Consider the following 24,259-nt stretch of genomic DNA (forward strand, 5'->3'; position numbering starts at 1 on the left):
AAAAAAGAAAGAAAAAATAGGTGAAAATCGAGAAAAGAAAGAAAGAAACCAAAAGAAATCATAGAAAAGGAGAAAGAAAGAAAAACCCAGTGAAAGCTGAGAAAAGAAAATAGAAATGAAGGCCCGTGTGCTTGCCGTGCCTGGCCTGTATAATCCTGGCCAGGCCGGGTCGGGCCATTTGGCCAGGTCGTAGCCCAAAATCCCGTCACACCTTCGTCCTGGGCTCCTGGCTAAACGAAGACATCCGTTTCCAGACCTAACTACATCTCGATCCCCTTTCATCTTTCCCGCAGACATCCATCCGCCTCTCAAACCCTAATACCCCACCATCCCCACCGATCCACCGCCATGACCGACGTCCGCCCCGGCTGGGTGATGCTAGATGGCTTCGTCTTCATCAGGGGCGCCAACACATCCTTGCCGGAGAAGGGCTATCGGCCCTTGAGGGCCCAAGGTACCACCTCCCAGGGCGTCAACTTCGACATCGCACTCTGCCTCGCCGATCCCCCAGACACCTCCCGCCTCTATGTGCTGTCTCCGAGCGATGCGAGTCCAGATACCGCGTGCGACATCTTGGCGGCGCACGGCAACCACTTTCTGTTTGTGATCACCTACTTCTTAAGGTCGCACGAGACGTCCAACCTGCGGTGCTATCAGGATCCCTTCATCTGCAGTGTCATCTCACGGGACCTGCCGCCGCTTCTCAAACGGCTTCCGGCACACACCGAGCCGCTCATCGCACGTAAGGTGGATGGGGCAGAGATAACTCTGCAGCGCCTGTTTTTCCCAGGGGATGCTGGTCTCTTGTGCCGCGATGAACAAGTGTTTGCTGTGGCGCAGCTGGACCAACTTATTCCAATTTCAGACAGCAACAGGTCTGAAGCTGAAATTGTTGTGCTCAACACCGATGGCAAAGATGATGATGCCATGTGGGAGGTTAAGCGGCTACCGATCCTCCATCCTAACCGTGAAAAGTTGGATATCTCTCCATGGTCAACTGATACAGTGATATCTTTCAAGAATTATATTTGCTGGGTTGATTACTGCATGGGAGGTATCTTATTCTTTGATGCCTTCAAAGGAAGGCCTGATATCTCTTACCTTGATTTACCACCTGTTCAGGGCCCCCCCCCTGACCATCCACCTGTTGGCAGAGGATACTTACAAATGTACCGCGGGGTGTCTGTCACCGATGAAGGTCGTTTGCTCAAGTTTGTTCATGTTGACCGTATTGATGGAGAGCTTGTTGGCCCATCTGATTCTGGTTACACCATAACCTCCCATACTTTGGAGATAACAGAGGATGGAGACATGGGGTGGGTCCAGGATGATATTATGCACTCAGATCCAGTGTTGCCTTCTGTTCGCACTCGCTATGACTTCAGTATTCTGAAATTCCCTCTTGTGAGTATGGACGATGCCCATGTGGTACACTTTCTGTACTCTGAGGCCACGAATGATGGCCATTACAAGATTTCGGTGGTTACTGTTGATATGAAGACCAAGGCACTGCTGTCAACTCATCCGTATATAAAAGCTGAAGACCGCTTGGGAGAAGACACCGACATGTATGAATTCAAGTATTGTAAACTCAAGAGTTTTCTCCCCATCAAGTTCCCCATGAGTGTCACCAGGTATTTGTATCTCATCGACTCATTTGTCCTGTGTTCATCAGCACCTATGCAGACTGTTGCTCTTTTTTTTTTGGCTTGTGTACTGTGCATGTTCTCTGCATGGTCATAATCAATGTCTTATGGTGGGTCCTAATCAGGATGATAATTTGGAAGGACAACAACTATTTTCTTGACTATTCCTGGAATCATTGAAAAGATTTTGGCTGTTAACATCTCTGGTTACTATGATAAAAAGAAAACCATTATTAGTGAAATGGAGATTTGGGGTTGTGTCCACCTTGCATACTCTCTTCTGCATTTAATAAATCTAAGTAGAATCTCAAAGTACTACCTTGCAGACTCCTTTCTGCATTTTATAATTGAAGTAAAAAAAAAACTTACTTTTGATGGTAGAGAGGAAGAAATCATTGATGTGTTGGACAACCAAATCCGTAAAGTGTTCATTTCGATGGCACTACCAATATCAACTTATTAACTTATGATGTACTTTCTTTGATCTGTATGTCAGGTATTGAAGAATAAACAAAAGGTACTCCCTGTGTAAACTAATAATAAGATCTTTTAGATCTCTAAAGTAGTGATCTAAAAGATCTTATATTAGTTTACAGAGGGAGTAGAAGATAGCCACTATATCATGACAAAAGGAGTATATCATTAATACAGGAATAGCTTGAATGGTACTATATCATGACAAAAGGAGTATATCATTAATACATGAATAGCTTGAATGGTAGATCATGATCCAGTTTTAGTGATAGCGCCCGCTATGATGCATAGCACGACAGTCAAAAGCATCCACTGTTTCATGTGCCACCTTTTTCGCTAGTGGAGTCTATGAACCAGAGAAATTCTAAATTGAAGACAAATCAGAAGCCCTGTCACACAGCTCCATTCCTACATAATGGTGGTCATGGCTCATAACTCTATTCCCTTATGTTAATATCAATCATTCATGTATTTAGGAGTATTGAAAGGTGGATTAGTTTGGGAGCTGTGGGGTACCAGCAATTCTTTTCTGTTTTTATCTTCTGCCACAGTTGATTTTGTTACTGTCATCATTGCTAGTATGTTGCAAACCTTCCGAGTAAGTTTGCACCTGCATGTATATGGTTGTAATATGCTTAGGGCATGCCCAATAGTAGAGGAAACAACCCACTTATAGAGATGAGGACATATTATACAATGAGCTACCATTAGTGAACTTGTGACTAACAGAAGGCATACGGTACAATGGAGAAAATAGCGCATTATATTTTATTTAGCACACTAAGAGCATCTCCAATAGATGATGTAGATGCAAAAATAACTAACTTTTGCATCTCCGAGGCCCCAAAACCCCTCTCCAATAGATGATGTACAACAACAACAACAACAACAAACCTTTAGTCCCAAACAAGTTGGGGTAGGCTAGAGGTGAAACCCATAAGATCTCGCGACCAACTCATGGCTCTGGCACATGGATAGCAAGCTTCCACGCACCCCTGTCCATAGCTAGTTCTTTGGTGATACCCCAATCCTTCAGGTCTCTCTTAACGGACTCCTCCCATGTCAAATTCGGTCTACCCGACCTCTCTTGACATTCTCCGCACGCTTTAGCCGTCCGCTATGCATTGGAACTTCTAGAGGCCTGCGCTGAATATGCCCAAACCATCTCAGACGATGTTGGACAAGCTTCTCTTCAATTGGTGCTACCCCAACTCTATCTCGTATATCATCATTCCGGACTCTATCCTTCCTCGTGTGGCCACACATCCATCTCAACATACGCATCTCCGCCACACCTAACTGTTGAACATGTCGCCTTTTAGTCGGCCAACACTCAGCGCCATACAACATTGCGGGTCGAACAACCGTCATGTAGAACTTGCCTTTTAGCTTTTGTGGCACTCTCTTGTCACAAAGAATGCCAGAAGCTTGGCGCCACTTCATCCATCCGGCTTTAATTCGATGGTTCACATCTTCATCAATACCCCCATCGTCCTGCAACATTGACCCCAAATATCGAAAAGTGTCCTTCTGAGGTACCACCTGCCCATCAAGGCTAACCTCCTCACACCTAGTAGTACTCAAACCAAACATCATGTACTCGGTTTTAGTCCTACTAAGCCTAAACCCTTTCGATTCCAAGGTTTGTCTCCATAACTCTTAACTTCCTATTTACCCCCGTTCGACTATCGTCAACTAGCACGACATCATCCGCAAAGAGCATACACCATGGGATATCTCCTTGTATATCCCTTGTGACCTCATCCATTACCAAGGCAAAGAGATAAGGGCTCAAAGCTGACCCCTGATGCAGTCCTATCTTAATTGGGAAGTCATCAGTGTTGACATCACTTGTTCGAACACTTGTCACAACATTATCGTACATGTCCTTGATGAGGGTAGTGTACTTTGCTGGGACTTTGTGTTTCTCCAAGGCCCACCACATGACATTCCGCGGTATCTTATCATAGGCCTTCTCCAAGTCAATGAACACCATATGCAAGTCCTTTTGCTCCCTGTATCTCTCCATAAGTTGTCGTACCAAGAAAATGGCTTCCATGGTCGACCTCCTAGGGTCACGCTTGTCATTCTTCTTAAGCGGTGCTCGATGACTCTCTCCCATAGCTTCATTGTATGGCTCATTAGCTTTATTCCACGGTAATTAGTATAGCTCTGAATATCCTCCTTGTTCTTGAAGATTGGTACTAATATACTTCGTCTCCATTCTTCTGGCATCTTGTTTGCCTGAAAAATGAGGTTGAAAAGCTTGGTTAGCCATACTATCGCTATGTCCCCGAGGCCTTTCCACACCTCAATGGGTATACAATCAGGGCCCATCGCCTTGCCTCCTTTCATCCTTTTTAATGCCTCCTTGACCTCAAACTTCTGGATTCGCCGCACAAAACGCGTGCCGGTCTCATCAAAGGAGTCGTCCAGTTCAATGGTAGAACTCTCATTCTCCCCATTGAACAGCTTGTCAAAGTACTCCCGCCATCTATGCTTAATCTCCTCGTCCTTCACCAAGAGTTGGTCTGCTCCGGCCTTGATGCATTTGACTTGGCCAATATCCCTCGTCTTCCTCTCTCGGATCTTGGCCATCTTATAGATGTCCCTTTCACCTTCCTTTGTGCCTAACCATTGGTAGAGGTCCTCATATGCCCGACCCCTCGCTTTGCGGCCTTCTTCGCCATCTTGTACTTCTCTATGTTGTCCGCCCTCCTATCTAGGTATAGGCGTCTGAAGCAATCTTTCTTCTCTTTAATCGCTTTCTGGACAACATCATTCCATCACCAGGTATCCTTATATCTTCGCTTCTCCTCCCCTTGGACACTCCAAACTCTTCCGAGGCCACCTTACGAATGCAAGTCGCCATCTTCATCCACACATTGTTCGCATCCCCTCCTTCCCCCCAAGGGCCCTCCTTAATGACCCTTTCCTTGAACGCTTGAGCTACTTCTCCCTTGAGCTTCCACCACTTCGTTCTAGCGACTTTGGCACGCTTACCCCGCTGGACACGAATCCGAAAGCAGAAGTCAGCAACCACCAGCTTATGCTGAGGTACAACACTCTCTTCAGGTATCACCTTATAGTCTAGGCACACACGCCTATCTTCTCTTCTCGAGAGGATGAAATCAATCTGGCTAGAGTGTTGACCACTACTAAAAGTCACCAGATGTGATTCTCTCTTTCTAAAGAGGGTGTTAGCTACAATCATGTCCTAGGCTAGGGCAAAGCTTAAGACATCTTCTCCTTCTTGATTCCTGATGCCATAGCCAAAGCCCCCATGCGCCCCTTCAAAACCTGTGTTAGATGTACCCACGTGGCCATTAAGATCTCCTCCTATGAAGAGCTTCTCGCCAATCGGTACACTCCTAACCATGTCTTCCATGCCTTCCCAGAACTCCCTCTTGGTGTTCTCATTGTGGCCTACTTGCGGGGCATACACGCTGATAACATTGAGAACTAAGAGGGTGTTTGGTTTGTGTCCTGGAACAAATTTGCCTGGCCTGACACCTCCCTGAGATCAGCCTGGACTTTGTTTGGTTCGTGCCTGAGTACATGAAGCTAGCCTGGCCTAGAAATTAAAATGACATCACTAGCCTGTCTTGGGAATATCCCAGCGCCATTAGCCTGGCTCAGGCTACCGAGAAGGAACGCCTGGGTGCTGCCTGGGAGTACTAATCATGCATGGCAGAAGGAAAAGTAAATTAATAGGCTGATGTGACCTGTGTAACCCATCACCAGGCGTGGAAGCGAACCAAACAGGGTCTGCCTGGCCAGGCATAAAATTGTTGTTTCCCAGGCCCGAGCCAAGCGCTCGAATTTATCAGGCACGTTGGTCAGGACGGCAACCAAACAGCGCCTAAGTCCCCAACTACCAGCTTGACAAGGATAATCCGGCCCACACGTCTCTTGACGCCTACCACTCCATACTTGAGGCTCTTTTTGATCAAGATGCCTATGCCATTTCTTTTTGCAGCCGTCCCCGTGTACCACAGCTTGAAGCCGGTATCCTCCACCTCCTTCGCCTTCTGTCCCCTCCATTTGGTTTCTTGGACGCAAAGGATATCCACACCTCTCCTCACTGCTGTATCAACTAGCTACCTAAGCAAATCCTCTTAGGCTCGGCTAGCTTCCTTGCCCTTCGCACTTGTCGAGTCAAATGCGAAGACCCTTGCTCATTTTCCACTACATCCGGGCGCTGATGTAGCGCGCCACTAAGGATGCGACGACCCGATCCTCGCTCACTTGCCACCGTATCCGGATCACGATACGGCGCGCCACTTAGGTGGTGACGGCCCGGCCCTTGCCCATTTTCCACCACACCCGGGTTCCGATGTGGCGCCTCGCTGAGAGGGTTACGCTCCAATAGATGATGTAGATGCAAAAAAAATACATCTCCGCCTCCCGGAGATGTAAAATACTAAATACAACACCTCGCGTTGCAAATTTACACCTCCAACCGCCAGAGATGTAAACCCAGATGTAAACGGCCAGCCGCGCGTGAACCCAACTACCTTGAAATTTCCCCTCCCCTCCCCCGACCGGCCGGCCGCCTACCTTGTTCCACTGCCGCGCCGCCGACCCACCGTTCCCCGTCGCCGACAAATCCGACCTCCCCACCCCCCCGCCGCCACCCTTTCCGCCAGCGCTCCGCCGCATTTCGGCTGGACTTTGCCTGCCCGATTCGAGCTCTGCTGCCGCCCGATTCGTGCTCTGCCGCACTGACCCGCCTTAGTTCCATCCTCGCTGCCCGATTTGAAGCTCGGCAGCCTCTTCCCGCCGCATTTCAAGCTCGGCCGCTGCCTGATTCGAGCTCCGCCACACTGCCCCACCTCAGTTCCACCCCCGCTGCCTGATTTGAAGCTTGCCCGCCCCTTCCCGCCGCATTTGAAGCTCGGCCGCCGCCCGATTCGAGCACCGCCGCTGCCCCGCCCGCTCCTCCTCTCGACTCAACGCTCGGCCGCCGGCGCTTGATCCGTAGCCCAGCCGCGCCGCGCCGCCCCATAGTCTCAAAGCTCGGCCGCCGCCGGTCGATCCGCGACCGCGCCTCCACCATGCCACCGAAGCTCGGCCGTCGCCGCTTCGAGTAGTAGTTTGACATCTTCAAATATGCATCATATGTTGGAGCACTACTTTTACATCTCCAATATACATCATCTGTTGGAGTTGGCTCTTTTTTGGAGATGTAAAAAATACTTTTTGGAGATGTAAAAAATACTTTTTGGAGATGTAAATTTTTACATCTCCAAATTTGCATCTTCTATTGGAGATGATCTAAGGTATCATCTTTTTTTAGCTATAAGGGAAGGAATTCACTAACGTATCATCTGTTGGCTAAGAGAAGGAACTCACTAAAGTATCATCTGTTGGCCAAGAGAAGGAACTCTTCCTTTTCCTTTTCCTTCTCCCATCCACAATGAAAAAGATAATGCTGATCTCACGCTATTGCAAATACCTTCTAGCTTAATTTCTATTTTATTGATTCATTATGTTTGCTGGAAACATGATTGCTATGGCATGTTTTCTGTGTTAATCCTATCAAGTTCATATAATGATGTCCATTGATCTATATATGCAGGAAGAGGAAGCTCCTGGATTAAGTGGGTTGTTGAGACCGAAGGATTCTGTTAAAGCTTGTCAGCACTTCTAAAGAGAGATTTCAGTTGCTGGTTTTGGTACTCAAAATGTTTGTGGTTTAGTAGGAAGTACCATGTTTTCTTTGTGATGTTCTTGATGTACCTGCTGTAACGGTTTGGCACTAACATCCGACCCTTCTTTAAGTTCAAATCTATTAGCAAACCGTGGCCGCCTTTGGTCCATTGGCTTCTTGATGATGAATCAGAAAGCTAGAAATTAGCGTTGTTGAAGGTCATTTGGTGGCACTTTTTTTTTCTGGTACTATTAGAAATGCAGCTCACATCTGGGACGCTCACGACCCATTCTTGGGTAACGGTCCCTTTTAGAGCAACCAGTAAAGTCAGTCATATCGGGCGTGATCAAATCTTTGCTGAAAGGGCTGCTCTAGTAGAGTCTAAGAGCAACTCCAGCCGCGTCCCCAACATGCCCTTTCCAGGCGTTTTTGTTGCGCCGGCGCCTAAAAATCGGTCCAGTCGCGCCCTTAGGAGCCTATTTTTTTTTGCCGGTTTGGGCCGAAACTGGCGTCGGCGGACCCAGGCCAAACGCGACGCGATGGAGGCATCGGGGCGAGGTGTTTTGGCGCGAAAGTGGATGGGCCCGCTGAGTCAGCGACACACCGCTTCGTCGCCCTCATCGCCTTGGTTCCCGCGGGAATCAATGCGAAGGCTGCCGCGCTACCGCGCTGGTCAGCCTCCATTGATGTCTCACGGGCGGCGCAGAAGTAGCTCTCATTTCCCCCCCTCTCCGACGCAGAAGCAACACTCTCCCTTCTTCCCGCCGACGAGAAAGATGGCCGAGAGGTACCCAGGCGACGGCGCGGCGGTGCCCGGTCCTCCCCGCGCGGTTCCTTTCGCCTGGTCCGGGCTAAGCCGGAGCCGGGGCTGCTCCCAGTGAAGCCGGAGCACGTCGAGATGGCGGCCCCCGACGACGAGTCCGCCCTCAAGTGGCGAAGGAGGACTACGTCCGGGAGCAGGTACGCTGCCAGCGCCGGGCGTACGCGGAGCTCCAGGCCTGGCGCGGCGGTCGCGAGAAGGGCGGCGTCATCGTCCTCGACAGCGACGAGGAGAACGAGTCCGGGCCGTCCAGCGCGCCACCGCGCCTCGGCGACCCGGGCCAGTGCTGCAGCAGGGACGGCGCTGGCCCAAGCCAGCCGCACGACGATGATGGCGGCGACGGCGACTATACCCGCTTCTACAGGCTTCTCGACATGTAGACGACGACGACGGCGGTGACGGCTAGACGTAGTTTAGGCGTAGTTCGCATGTGTTCGTGTTTTTTTTTACAAATTTCAATGAAGTTTCGCCGAGTTTCGTGCAAAAGTCGCCGTACCCGGGGCGACCTGTGGGCCGACGATTGGGAGCTCGGTCGCCCCCACGTGCCAATCTAGCGCCGGCTCGTCCCTAGGCGACTTTTTTTTGGCGCCCTGGAGGGCTGAACGGCTGGAGATGCTCTAATTTTTACTTAAAGGGCTGCTCTAGTAGAGTAGTGATCTGGCTCTTCACCCTCATAACCTATGGAGGGTGTCATATTGAGACCGCGAGGCCGTGGCCGTTTCTTTGGAGGGGGGCCACCCGTGAGAAAAACTCCAGACACCATGGCATCGGGAAGTGTGCCTATTAGTGACGGGCTACCTGAGTGCCAATTGTCCGCGCCATTCTTGTGGGCGGCATAGCTGAATACTACCTTTGTCCTGGTTTATTGGTCCCCATTATAATTTGTGTCAAATTTTGATCAAGTAATTAAATAAGAAAATGTAAATGCATGCCAACAAAAATTATATCATTGGATTCGTATTTTGAACATAATTTTCAATGATATTATTTTTGGTGTAATGCGTGAACGTTTTATTAGTTAGATTTACAGTTAAAATTTGACATGGAATACAATGGGGACCAATAAACCCGGACGGAGGTAGTAGCTCGTAACCTCCACTGCAATATCATAACCCATATCCTCGACCTTCCTCCTTGTCGCCATGTTTGACTAGTTCATATCCCATCCACCCACAACCTCCACTTTCCTCCTTGTCGACATGTTGCTTCCGCACAACCTAACTGGGTGCCGCTCTCAGAGGCGGAGCGGATCATGGAATTCAATTTCCATTCAAAAGTTTCAAATTATTTCCACTCCCCTTTTTGAAACCTCGAAACATGAGGACACCACTCTCCCGATCCTTTAGAACAATATTTGCTGGATCATGAGAACGATATACACTTGCATGAAAGAAATGGAATAGATAAGATGTTCTTCGATCAACCACCTATTCTTAAACACAATTTGCATGTTGAAACTCTAGGAGGTCCTCCTCCACCTAAAGATGATCCCGTGTTTGAATTAAAACAATTACCTGATAATCTAAAATATGCTTATATTGATGAAAGGAAAATATATCCCCTTATTATTAGTGCTAACCTTACAGAGCATGAAGAGAAGAGATTACTTAAAACTTCGAGGAAGCACCGTGCTGCTATTGGATATACTCTTGATGATCTTAAGGACATTAGTCCTACTCTATGCCAACAAAAAAATTAATATGGAGCTTGATGCTAAACCAGTTGTCGATCATCAACAATGATTAAATCCTAAGATGAAAGAAGTGGTAAGAATTAAAATATTAAAGCTTCTGGAAGCAGGTATAATTTATCCCATAACTGATAGTAGATGAGTAAGTCCTTTTCATTGTATCCCTAAGAAATGAGGCATTACTGTGTTCCTAATGATAAAAATGAGCTGATTCCACAAAGAATTGTAACTGGTTATAGGATGGTAATTGATTTTAGAAAATTAAACAAAGCTACTAGAAAAGATCATTACCTCTTACCTTTTATTGATCAAATGTTAGAAAAACTATCTAAGGACACACACTTTTGCTTGATGGATATTCTGGTTTATCTCAAATACATGTATCACAATCCGATCAAGAGAAAACCACTTTTACTTGCCCTTTTGGAACTTATGCTTATGGACGTATGCCTTTTGGTTTATGCAATGCACCTGCTGCCTTTCAAAGATGTATGACTACTGTATCCTCTGACTTTCGTGAAAATATTGTTGAGGTTTTCATGGATGGTTTTTTCGTGGAAAAAGCTCACCTTCAACCGACTGATAACGCTCGCGCGTCCGCCGGCTCCGCGTCCGTCGGATCGTGTGTTGATCAGACGAACGAGAGCGTTCCTCGCTTCCGCGTCACGCACAAATGTTTCTAAAACTGGGCGGCTGTTTCAGGAATGATTAACGCAGCTGTAACGCTCTCGCAGTGCTCCCGCTCCCGCAGCTCCGTTGTGTCTGTTAGGGCGGCGGCGGTGGGATCTGGTAGGGCAACGACAGGCGGCGACCAACGGCGGGCGGCGACCAACGGCGGGGGTGACGCGGGCGCATCCAACGCGGTGGCGACGACGACACAAGCAGGTACGGCCGCGTGCTCCTTCCCCCCATTTCTGGTCAGCTCTCAGACGGTTCTCCTCTGCTTGGCGGCTCCTCCTCGGCGGCTACGCGGGCTCGTCACAGTGGTGCTCTGTTGTAGTGAGGCGCCATCGTCGGCGCCACTGATATAGGTGTTGGATTGTAGATGTGTAGCTGTAGCAGGGGATTGGGATTTTCTCAGATCTGTTTTTGTTGCAGAAACTTCTGATTCCTTTGTAGCTAAAATTGGCTCGTTATAGTGATGTGTTGTAGGAATTTCTGTAGCTCAAATTTGGCTGTAGGTGCTCCGTGTATGCTACCCGTTTGCTGTGCTATTAGGTAATCTCTGAATGTTCTAGGTTCTCCTGTCCTTTGATGTTCTAGGTTGTTATAGCTCAAATTGGCTAGTAGGTAATCTCTGAATTTTTGCAGCTCAAAGTTTTTTGTAGCTTTCTGGCTTGAGTATTAGTGATACATTATTTTGATGTTTAGAGAGAAGTTTCTGTAGCCAATTTGATGTTTAGATAGAAGTTTCTGTAGCAATTAGTGATGCATTAGTGTAGGTTATGCTTCAGGAATTTTTGTACTTTATGCTTTCTGAAATTTTTGATATTTAGTTATTGTAGGTCATGTATGATTTCTGAAACTTAGTTTTTGTTTTCTGAAACTACAAATATGTTTTCTCTGAAATTTAGTTATTGTAGGTCATGTTTCAATACTTTTCTCTGAAACTACTCATGTAGTTATCCATTTTGTTTCTGAAACTACATATATCCTTTCTCTGAAATTTTAACTACTGTTACTTTTCCATGATTTTTAGCTCATGTTTATCTGAAATTAGTTGGACTAGCTAATGTTCTTTCAAACCTTGTTTTGCAGAATGCCTATCTTTCAAACTTGTTTGTCGGCAAAGCAGTTGCGTGAAATAGCCAATGACATCAAAGGGAAAAGAGAGATGTAATAAGCAAGTCCAGCTTCGGGGATTTGCTGTTTATATCTCCTTTGGTCCCTCCTCCTGAAGAGCTTCTTGATTTCATTATTATGAACATTGACCCTAAGAATCGTGTGCTGAAGTATGTAATCTTCGCTTTTTTGTATTTCTTTTCTGTTGCATAACACCTTTTGTTTTCTTTATTCTCGCAACATCTACTGATTTTTTTGTGAATTGCAGGATTAATGACCACAAGGAGATCCACTTTTCAAAAGACATGGTTAAGAAGATATTCAATGTCCATCTGGTAGCAGACCGATAGAGTTCGGGAAGAGGGGCAAAGCTGATTTCCGTGAAGTTTATCTGGGCGGCGGGGATAGGGCTCCGATAGCCACCGCAGTTTCCGTCTTATCAAAAGCAGATGATGATGACACCATCGAGAGGTCATGGGTATTACTGTGCCTCGCTTTGGTCCTAGCTCCTGGGACAGGAAACATGGTCCCCCTAGATTATCTTTACACCCTACGAGATATGAGTATGGTCCATGAGTTCGAGTGGGATGAGCATATCCTGTGTGATGTGATGAGAGAAGTTAAAAAATACCAGGATAGAGGAATGAGGGTAGAGGGAAATTTCTCATCGGTGGATGTCTACCAATGCTTCCGGTACACCCCTTTGATTCCTGTAACATCCCACTCCTTTTATCCGCAACAACAAATCTTTTTCTTGAGGCGCTGATGTTTTCTTTTCTTTTTTGTGTCTTTTTTGCAGATAATTTACATGGACCATCTTGATGTGCCAAGAGGATGCTTAGTTGATCACACCATCAACTACTCGCTTCCTAGAGCTTGTTTTGTTCATGAAATGGACTTTTATGCTGTTGTCGCAGTGGACACCCTGGATGATGGGTTTGGGAAGCGTCCAGTAAGTGATTGAAACTGAAAGACTTGCTTTTTTTTTATATAGAAGACATTTGTCTGTTGCAATTCTTAACTTATTTTCTCGTCTTTGTAATGCAGTTCAGGACCAGTACACCGTACGCAGTAGTTGAGTTCATGTCATATGTAGATCAACATCACCAAGGAGCTGCTAGTGAACATGTCACAGAGGAATTGCCGGAAATCCGCGACCAAGGGGGTGTTGTTGGGGGCGCAACACACACTACAGATGTGCCTGAGAGCACATATGCAAGCAAATGTACATGTGGGAGCAGATGTGGGTTCTCAAAGCCCACCTCACGCCAGTACAGGGGGTACCAATGGTAGCGCAGAGCATGTGCATGAGCAACATCCATCTAACATGGAGAGTGGTGACGTTGTGTGCGGCTCTTTGGAGGAGTGGCTCCATGCATTGCCAACAATTGAGGAGTTAGATGTGGTTTTTTTTCTCGCAACTCATTTTTTTTTCCTTTTTCATATTTTTTGCACCTTCATCTCACTGGCATGTTACAAACTACTGTCCCTACCAATCTAACGCCATTGTTTCCGCACATCGCAGTTGCCCCCACAGACGCAAGTCATATTTAACAAGCACAAAGAGCTCCATGCCAGAGAACTTAATGCTGCATTCAGCTCATTTGGGAGGGTCTTGCAAGGCATGTACTGCAAGCGGATGGGCCTAATGTTGTCTGAGGCACACAAAGCTGAGTGCAGCATTCATGGACAGAGAGCTGAAGGTGAAGGCATCACTTTCAGTGTACCAGGGGGGACTTCTGCTGCAGGCATGTCTGATGGGGCTGTAGATGAACCTTTTGCGCAACAGCCCAAGCATCCGGAGCAGCCCAACATTCATCCTGTCACTGTACCGCCTCCACAACAGCCCAAGCAATAGCCCAAGCAACCAGCCACTACCACTGTACCATCTCCGCAACAGCCCAAGCAACCAGCCACTGCCACAGTACCATCTCTGCAACAGCCCAAGCAACCAGCCACTGCCACTGTACCATCTCCGCAACAGCCCAAGCAACCAGCAGCGGAAGTAGGTCAAAACAATGATGCCCCACCCAGGATGAGCGATGACAACACTAAAAATGATCAAAGCAACAGCAATGATCAGAGCAATGGCAGAGGAGAAGACTCAAGCAGTAAGGCAAACGACACTGTATCTAAGTCTCCTCGCAGACCAAGCTTCGCACATGTGAATCTGACGAGGAGGCCAGGCACGCTTGAAGATGGACCTTCTTTTGGATTGTTTGATCCGGGGAGTGATGAGATCTACTATTTCAGGAGTTTCCTCAAGTTCGTACATCCCCTGCAAAAACTTCGGTTGCAGATTTGGACTCCTTCTTGTTGATCCATACGAGGAGCCCTTTGTTTGGTGAATCTCCAGCTACCTCAGCTGGGCCAGTTTACGATGTGACTCCCATCGCAACACGCCCTCCAATTTCAACAGGCCCTGCAGGTTATTTGCACTCATCTCTCCCCAACCACTTTGTGCTCCAACCCATGTTTTGTTTTGTTTACAGAAACTCAGCACTTCCATGCTCCAAACCATTATTTTTTCTCATGTTGTTTCTGTTTTATTTTTTCATTTTCATTTGTGGGGCAGAAGCAGGAGTAGCTGAGACAAGTGAGGAGGTGGTTATTGAAGTGAGCAGCAGGGGAAAACGTGACGCGAAGAAGCCCACACTCAAGAGAGTTGCAAAATCGCCAGAGAATGCACCGAAGCTGAAGGGGATGAAGAAGATCACAATTAATGCTTCCGACGATGCCATATACAAGCAGTACTGTTGCACAAATTACCACATAAAGGACCCTCCTGAAGGCGAGCCCTTGTAAGTGTGTTTTAGCCGTTTTTGTGCTGATAATTTGTTCGTTGCATCCATCTTGTTTGCCACTAACCGAGCCACTGTTTTTTTGCAACATGCAGACCTCCATTCATTAGGATAGGTGGGTTTGATGTTTCGTTCAAGCATTTCAGCAACGGGCTAAAAAAGCGAGCACATTTGAACAATGAGGTCATGTCACTTTATGTTGAAAGCTTCAACATCGAGCACATGTATAGCAAAAGCAAACCTAGGAAGTTTGCGTTCTCACCGCATACAGCCGTGAGTCAACTACCCATTTTTTATTTTTCACAATAGAGTTTCTGCCCACAACTTCCATATCTTTCTAATCAATACCTTCTTCTTTGCATCAGTCCAAGCTTGCCGTGGACCCAAGCTCATTTCAGACACGTTCTTGCAGCAAAGATCTTGAGAGGGCCTGTGAAAGAAACAACATCATGAAATCTGATCAAGTAAAAAATTTTGTTCTTGCATCAAAGCTATCCTAGCGCAACATGCTCTGTTTTTTCTGAAGTTATTTTTTGTTTCTTAATTTTGCAGTTGTTCTTCACCATTGTCAAGGACGGACACTGGGCAGTTGTGGTTGCAAACTTGATGCACAAACAATTCAACATCTTTGACTCAAGGGGTGATGACCCTGACTATGTCAGCATCCTCGAGAAGCCATGTTGCAATCTGGTATGGACGCTACACCTCTTTCCTTTCTCTTTTTTCATTTTTTCTCTATATAAATTTTGTTCTTGTGGTACCAATCATACAAGATACAACTGTGTAATCCATCTTTTCGCAATATCAAATTTTGTAGATAGCCAACTTCAAGACTTTGGTCAGAGAACAAAACCCATGGAACCTTGACTTTGACAAGTTTGATCGTCTCAGCCCGAATGGGTACCCGCAGCAGTCAACAACGTATTGTTCTCTGACCATTTTCCTTTTTTTCATGTGTCCATCCACAACTTTTTTATGTTTTGTTGTCAAGTGAGCAAATTTTATATGTATTTGTGACTTTTTTTTATTTTTGATAGGTTTGATTGTGGGTTGTTTGCTATTCTATACATGGAGAATCTAACTGGCAGGGGGATGAGACCATTCAGCGCGGTATGCCCTTTTTGCTATGCAACACTACTAGCTAAATAACTTGTTGTTTTCGGAGCACTTGTTGTTTCCATTTTTGCTAGTTTTCTAATGGTAATCACGTTTTTTGAATTTTTCTCCTAACTAACTTACAAAGCTCCCTTGTTGTATGCCCAGGACACGAGGTCATTGCTCAAATTCCGATCATTTGTTGCAGCGAAGCTTTTTAAGCACCCTCAAAACACACTCAACTCAGCCGAAGAGTTTCAAAAACTGCTGAGTAGCTCGTAGAAGATGTCAATCGGAGCAAAGTTTTCCTAGATAGTTTTAGGCTGCTTTTTTGTGGACAAATGTATGCGCTACATCCTTTTTGTGTAACCAGAAACAACAAGATGTTGTTAACCATCTACTTTATCTTTTGTGGAACCCAAGCTGGAGCATGTATCATGCTGGGGCATGTCCCTTTTTTCCTCTTTTTTATTTTGAAATATTGGAGCATCACCCATGTTCTGCTATCAATGTAAACTTGAGTGCTATCAATGTGAACTAGAGATGGATGCAGAGATGAATGAAAATGACTAGGGTTTCTGAACTATCCATGCAGATATGTGAACTATCCATGTTGCAGTTTTTTTTGCTTACTGATTTTCTGAAATAAGGTGTCCTACCCCATAACAACACATGCTATGTACAAGCATCCATGTATACAATAGCTTTTTTTGCAAGCACTGGAAACATGATGTCGCAACTTGAAACAAATGGTACATTCATGTATATACAAATGGTACATTCACGAAACAAAGCATTACTGGAAATACGGAAAAGACCTCAAAACTACAGCACAAAGTGAGAGATACCTTGTATGTCTCAAATCCAGGACACATATAACATATCTTGTAACAAAAATGTGAGCTATCTTTTTGTATGTCTCAAATTGGAATAGAACCTGAATACATCATCATCAAGGTTGCAAAAAAGAGTATTTTATGTGTTTTTTGCTCAAGCACATGTAGTGAGTCTGAAAAGAAAATGCAAAACATCCTTCAACAGGACCAAGAACTTTCCCAAGTCTTTTCTCTCATTTTTTTCTTCCTAAAGGTTGAGTTGCGTTGCTTGGGCATTTCTTGGATCATTTGTCATCATGGCTCTCCAGTATGCACAAGTTGGTACAGTATGCCCCACCTCGGAGCAGAATTGACATGTAGGCGGTGCTGTCGCCGCCTCTGTTGCAGCTTTTAGGGGTCCACATGTCTGCACGTTGTGACCTTCTTCTTTGCAGAACTTGCAGCGAATACTTCTTTTTTCAGATTTTGGCTTCATTGCTGCCATTGGCTTCTTCTCTTCTTGTTTTGACTTCTTCTTCTGCTTATCATCTAGCTGCTCCACCAGAGTCTTCTTCCTCTTCTCTCTTTCAGTTGGCCGGCCTTTCTTTGGGACACGAGCTGGGTTTCGTAGCATCTTTGTGCTTTGAGGCTGTGGTAGGCCATCATTTAACGCTCCCGTTGTAGGAGCAGGTTGCGTTGGGGGTTCACTGTGCTGTGTTGCTTGTTGTTCTGGCAGTACCCCTCTTTTCGCCGCAGCAATGGCAGGCTCAAGAACTTTTATTGCTTCATCTAATATCTTGTATGCATCATCATTGCAACATGCATCAGAGGCGAGCCATGTCAACCTTCGGCACAAGGAGTTGTATTTGAGCGTGTTTGTCGAAGGGTGCCCAAATTCTAGTAATCGCCCAGTTCTGGCCATGCTTGTTGTTGCTGCTTCAGACCACCTTTCCAACAAGTATTGTTGTGGAATAACTTGCACATTGAGGTGCACCATCACCCTTATTATGTGGGCGCAAACCAGGCCATTCATCTCAAAGTAGTGGCAACTACATTGGAACACCCCTTCATCCATCATAACACGCACAGAGAAGAGCTTTGGGTTCTCATATAAGCTTGATGTTAGATTGAACATGAGGCCTCGCCCTTGGTACTCAGCGTCTTGGTTGATAATGTAGCCCGTAGACGTAGTCACTTGTTTCTGGAACTTGCCAAAGATGTTGCGTGTGTAGTAATCAGCAGCTTGGCGCTCAATGTTGTATCTGAAACATCACAAAAGGAAGCAAAGTTCTCAAAACAAAGCATGAAAAAACATTTTTTTTGGATTTTTTGCTTTGGTATAGTGAAGCTGGCCTACCGAGAGTATAGTGGAGGAGCAGTCGTTTCACCAGTGAACCCAGCATTGTCCTCGCGATCAAGCACAGTTTCCTGGCACAGTTCATACTGTTGCACAAACCTCCATACAGAATCAGCTGGACGAATCATTGTCTTGAAATATGAGTTCAGCCCCTCGGACCTGCCTGTCGTGCTTGTGAACGGGAAGAAATTGTTCTTGAAGTACGCTGGAGCCCACATATGTCTTGTTCGCCACATGTTCTTCAAGTGTTTGTTTTCAGCAACTTTGAAACACTCCAACATGTGCTGCCATGTTTCCTCAAATTCTTCAACCGTTTCAGAGTTGTTGATACAAGTGTAAAACACATCTGCAAACGCCTCATTTCTGCTTAGCATCCTCCCCAACTTAGAACGCGCGTTGCTAAACACATGAAACTTGCAACACCTATGGCAAGTATATGGGAGCACCTGCTCTATAGCTGTCGCCATTGCTTGGTCTTGGTCAGTCATTATGTTCTTTGGATGCTCATTGTCCATTGCAACCATCCATTGCTCAAAGACCCACTTGAACCTTTCAATAGTCTCATCCGGCAACAAAGCACACCCGAGTGAAATGGTTTGGAGGTGATTGTTGATACCAACTATAGGACCAAAGGGCATGTTGTATCTCTTAGTGCAGAAAGTTGTGTCAAAGAACACGCAATCTTTATATTTCGGGTACAGCGCCCTTGTCCTCCCATCAACCCAAAACAATGCAGTGATAGAGTTCGTGGCAGGATCTTTTTGCTTCGCAAAGAAAAACTCTGGATTCTCGACCTTCCTCCTCTCAAAGTGCTTCACTGCCATATCCATGTCCTGTTGTGTTATCGCTTCCCAAAGCTTTGCATGTTGATTCGCAACATCCCTCTTCACGTACGGCAGTATCGTAGGGTCACCTCCATGTATCTTGCCAAGGAAACTCATGCAATCTGAATTTGACAGGTTAATATCATGCAACGTCAACAAGAGTTTGTAATCTTCATCAGGTATTTTGCGGTGCGAGCGGTAGTATCTAACACGCTCTGGTTGCTGCATCAGTGGATGTGTATGCTCTGCAACAAAGCAAGTGACTGTCAATCTCCCATCCCTAAGCCCAACAATCATGTGTGCCTTACAATCATGACGGAGAATCCTGTTTTTTGACGCGTTCTTGTCACATCCATTTCAGCACTAGGGCGCCTGCTGGAGTTGCTTGTTTATGTCGCAATGCTCTCTAAGGTGCTACTTGTTTCCGGTTTATCGGGCTTTCTAGCATGCACACACCCAAAGACCCTCTTGATCATTATTGCATCCTCTTGCTTCTGTCCTCTCTTTTGGCTGTACTTTGTAGAAGATATATGTGTGCCGAATCCCAACTTGAAGGCATAGTCATTGTAGAATTTCTGGGCATCCTCAAATGTGTGAAACACCATGCCAACATAGGGCGATAATGGCTGTGATGAAACATCTCCATCATCTGAATCATCTTGCATCACATCATTAGCACGCAACAATCCCTCTGAATCTTCATGATTATCGAAGAAAAGTTCTCTTGGACATAGCTCTCTTCCCCTTCAGCACCAGCTCCCTGAAATAAGGCACATGTTTTTCAATTTTTTCCTATAGTTGCTATAAACAGTTCTATTTGTTGTTTCAGAAATTCAGGTACACAGATACATGTATCAATTGTTTTTCAGCTTCATTTGCACACAAATTTACAGTCAATGGCCTTTTCTCACACAAGCACACACATTCAAAATAGTATCATAGGTTGATAAATAACCACTAACAGAGGGGATCATGTTTTTGTAGAGATAGAGCAAGCACACATGAGTTTCAGGAAACTCACACAGATGTGTGTGGGTATTTGCCTTGGTTCCACCACACACATGAAACAAATTTGAATTTTCTAGCTTCCACACACATAAAACAAATAGGAAATTCTACCTATGTTTCTGATACATAGGGTTTTCCATGAGTTTTAGAGACACACAAGTGTTCATGTTTTTTCAGAGTTAGGAAACTCACCCAGCTGCTCTGATTTGATCTGGTAGTAGTTGTTTCAGGAAACACAACTGGAGGGTTCGTGAACCAGGATGATACTCCAGCTTGCGGAGGAAGCCCCGCGGCCGCGGTCGGAGTTGAGAACGATGGCCGCGGCTGTTCTCCAAGAGGCGGCCCCCGGCGAGCTCGATCTGTGTCGGATCCCAGCATCTGCCACGCGATGTGGTGCGCCATGTTGTTGCAGGAATTTTGTGCTGAAGGACTAGGTGCCCCCGCACGCCGGCAGCAGCAATTTTTGCGGTGGTGGCGACTGCCACCGCGCTGGGGCGGAGCTCTAGCTGGTGGACGGTGGACATGGGATTCTATTTCTGAAACAGAGCGGCTGTTGCAGGAAATAACGACCTGGTCAGTTGCGGGCGGTGGTTGCATCCGACGGCTGTTAGGTGGCTAATCCAACGGTTCTCCGGGCGGCGGATGATTCTAACAAATCCGCCGGCGGACGCGTAGCGGTTCCCCTTTTTCGTTTACGAGACTTCTTTTGATGATTTCTTAAACAACCTTTATCGATTTTTGCAGAGATGTGAACAAACTAATCTTATCTTGAATTGGGAGAAGTGCCACTTTATGGTGAATGAAGGTATTGTCTCGGGGCATAAAATTTCTGAATGAGGTATTGAGCTGGACAAAGCTAAAGTTAATGCAATTGAGAAAATGCCATGCCCTAAAGATATCAAAGTTATAAGAAGTTTTCTTGGTCATGCTGGTTTCTATAGGAGGTTTGTTAAAGACTTCTCTAAAATTTCTAGGCCTCTTACTAATCTCTTTCAAAAAGATATTCCATTTGTTTTTGATGATGATTGTGTAGAAGCCTTTGAAACACTTAAGAAAGCCTTGACCTCTGCACCTATTGTTCAACCATCTCTTGTGTTCAATCTTTGTATCAATACCTCAGATTGGTACCTGTGGGTGACTAGTAGTTTTGATTGCATCTTGTAATTGATACTAGTTGGTTTATTTGGTGGAAGATTATATGTTCAAATCCATTATTTATTTAATATCCCTCTGATCTTGAACATGAATATTATTTGTGAGTAGTTGCCTTTGTTCTTGAGGACATGGGATAAGTCTTGTCACAAGTGATGGGGAACGAAGCATGAAAATCAAAAAAATTCCTGCGAACACCCAAGATTATCTAGGAGAAGCATAGCAACAATAGGGGAGAGTGTGTCTACGTAACCTCATAGACCAAAAGCGGAAGCTTATATAACGTGGTTGATGTAGTCGTACTCTTCGTGATCCAATCACGATCCAACCGATCTAGTGCCGAACGGATGTCACCTCCGAGTTTAGCACACATCAGATCTAGTACATAGCATGGCATACATTATAGAGCCTATGGCTGAGGCATAGGGAATGACTTTCATCCATTCTCTTTCTTCTGTCGTGGTCAGGCTTTTGAGTCTTACTCAACTTCACACCTTGCAATACAGGCAAGAACCCTTTCTTTGACTAATCCATTTTGAACTTCTTCAAAACTTTGTCAAGGTATGTGCTTTGTGAAAGTCCTATTAAGCGTCTTGACCTATCTCTATAGATTTTGATGCCCAATATGTAAGCATCTTCACCGAGGTCTTTCATTGAAAAACTCTTGTTCATATATCTTTTTATGCTTTCGAGAAATTCTATATCATTTCTAATCAACAATATGTCATCCACATATAATAGTAGAAATTCTACATAGCTCCCACTCACTTTCTTATAAATACAAGCTTCTCCGCAAGTTTGTACCAAAAGCTTTGATCACCTCATCAAAGGGTATATTCCAACTTTGAGACGCTTGCACCAGTCCATAGATGGATCGCTGGAGCTTGCATACTTTGTTAACATCCTTAGGATCGACAAAACCTTCTGGTTGCATCATATACAACTCTTTCTTAATAAACCCGTTAAGGAATACCGTTTTGGCGTCCATTTGCCAGATGTAGCGACCCGACCTCAAACGACCAAGCCTCTGTGTATCTGTGCCATACCTGGGTTAGTATGCTGGCACACATAGTACATCAATGTATATATCAAAGTGCAATCACATGTAGAAATAGCGTAAAACTGATATATACCTCATAAATCTCAGCGGAAACAATTAAATGGGTGTGGAGTCCCATCAACGCCATCGGCATGTTGAGTGTAGACTGTAACCCAACAAAGAAACTCACTCATTGTAGAAATAATCCTGCAACATGATATGTTGCAGCCGTGTAGGTCAGTACATTGAATGTACCGGCAAGATCACTGTAAGAAAAACAGATGATAAAACTATACTATATGCAATATGGCTTTGTGGCTCAGTGTCGGAGTTTTGTTTGCGTAAAAGCTAGAGTTTATTTTCCCTACAACAAAGGAATATCAAGAGTATTCACTTCGGAGTTATCTACTATGACATGGTTCCACAACCCGATGTCTGATAGCCCAAATCATCATAAGTTGCCCACATTTAATTATCGTTCCAGTGTTGAGAGTTGCAAGATAGATCCAAGTCCAAAGGCATAAATTGTCCGTAATCGGGGATACGACTAATCAATTAGGTTTTAACCCTCTGCAAATGTTTGTACACTTTACCCGCAAGATTTGGTCCCTCCCTTTTCGTCCTCGCACTTCAGATCGTTTGAGAACAGGATGATCAAAACATGGTCTTACGAAGAGTTCCTCTGACCTCTGTCTGGTGCCCATCCAATCCTACGGTAGTTCTAAATCTACTGGCATCGTCCCAGCCAGAGTCACCACTAGGGTCGACCAAGCTAGAGCCCATAGTGACTTGCGGTTGCACATGTAAACTTTTGGGCATGAAGTATTCTTCCGTCTCTTTGAGTCTGGGTGAAGCTTTCCGCAAGATGTCATGGCACTTCTCCATGCATCCCGGCCATCCACTGGTTGCTCTAGGGTGCCCATCAAATCCATCCTTCAGCCAGTAGTGTGTACTGAATTCTTGTCATCCTATCTTGAATTCTCGAGGTCCTGAAGATGCAGTCCTTGTCGATGCCATCATGGAGTTGTTGTCATTGAAGTAGAGTCCTCCATTCTCACACCACTCCCGAACACTCATACCAACCCCGTCTACTATAGTGTAGCATTTAAAACTAAACAATGTCCCGGGCTTGGTATAGCACGGTGATGGGTTCCTACCTCATGCATACTACTCAACTACAAGGATTCAATTCACTACTAGAGGGATTGATTAAAAGTTGGCACTACATGCAAGTAAAATCATTGGTATAAAACAACATGGTTAAAGTGAACTTGCCTGGTAAGTTGATGAAGGTAATAACGCTCTCGAAAATAACTTGATGCTATCTGTCACTCCGATACAAATCTATTAAGTCAAAGATAGCATTCATATAAATAAACATACTAGCAAGCAATTCTAACACTCACAATAAAAATTAACAAATAAAGGTAACAAAGAAATCCATAAGAAAACCAAATAGAAATCCAAAGAAAATTTCAAGGAAAACTACAAGGAACTATAGAGATTTTACTACAACCAACAGAAAAGTAGTTTTTGACCGAATTAAACTTAACAGCAAATAAAATACTAAACTAATAAATTAACAGAAAATAAAAATGTAAAACAACTAAGTTAACAGAAGGTATTTTTCATAAAATTTCATTTGCAAAAAGAAACAAATGATCAAGTTTTCTTACAAAACTAAAGGAAATAAACTTTTAAAATAATAATTAAATTGTCCATTGTTCAATAACGGAAACAAAACTAAATTTGTCAAAAGTGATAAAAAATTAATTAAAAACATTGAAATACTATGTAAAAAGAAAATAACACTAAACTAAGTAAAACAGTAATGTTTTTCCTAGAACCCTAATTTAAAATAAATAAAATTAATTTAAAATATTCTACTGTTTAGACAAAAGATCAAGTGATCACTAGAAAAAAGGATCACTCAAAAATCTATTCTAAAATTTAAACTAAAGCCAAAATAGTGTTTGAAGCATATTTGAAATAATTCAAATTTGAAAACTAAGTACACCAACAGAAACTTCATAAAATTATGAAACTAGTGCAAAAAGAATCACTTAATTTGGATCTATAAAATAAAATATATCAACAATCTAA

The 24,259-nt window shown here is 44.7% G+C and overlaps 1 protein-coding gene and 1 long non-coding RNA gene across 2 annotated transcripts; both read left to right on the plus strand.

Moving 5' to 3' along the window:
- Nucleotides 1-243: 243 nt before the first annotated feature.
- LOC123111408 (uncharacterized) lies at nt 244-7,990 on the plus strand. The gene is made up of 2 exons (XM_044532201.1): nt 244-1,634; nt 7,702-7,990. Exons 1-2 carry the CDS (start codon nt 349-351, stop codon nt 7,721-7,723), a joined length of 1,308 nt encoding a protein of 435 aa, XP_044388136.1. The 5' UTR covers nt 244-348; the 3' UTR covers nt 7,724-7,990.
- A 7,100-nt stretch (nt 7,991-15,090) lies between these two features.
- Nucleotides 15,091-15,490, plus strand: LOC123115990 (uncharacterized). Its single transcript, XR_006456870.1, has 3 exons — nt 15,091-15,139; nt 15,232-15,330; nt 15,419-15,490. It is a non-coding gene; the product is annotated as an uncharacterized lncRNA (long non-coding RNA).
- The last annotated feature ends 8,769 nt before the right edge of the window (nt 15,491-24,259 follow it).

This window comes from Triticum aestivum, chromosome 5B (genome assembly GCF_018294505.1).
Source record: "Triticum aestivum cultivar Chinese Spring chromosome 5B, IWGSC CS RefSeq v2.1, whole genome shotgun sequence".
In the NCBI taxonomy this organism is placed as follows: domain Eukaryota; kingdom Viridiplantae; phylum Streptophyta; class Magnoliopsida; order Poales; family Poaceae; genus Triticum; species Triticum aestivum.

Bases quoted from the DNA above. Each gene is read 5' to 3' on its own strand.
- LOC123111408 (XM_044532201.1), top strand. From the start codon at position 349: ATGACCGACGTCCGCCCCGGCTGGGTGATGCTAGATGGCTTCGTCTTC. The intron at 1,635-7,701 runs GTATTTGTATCT...CTATATATGCAG, and splicing joins TTCCCCATGAGTGTCACCAG to GAAGAGGAAGCTCCTGGATT.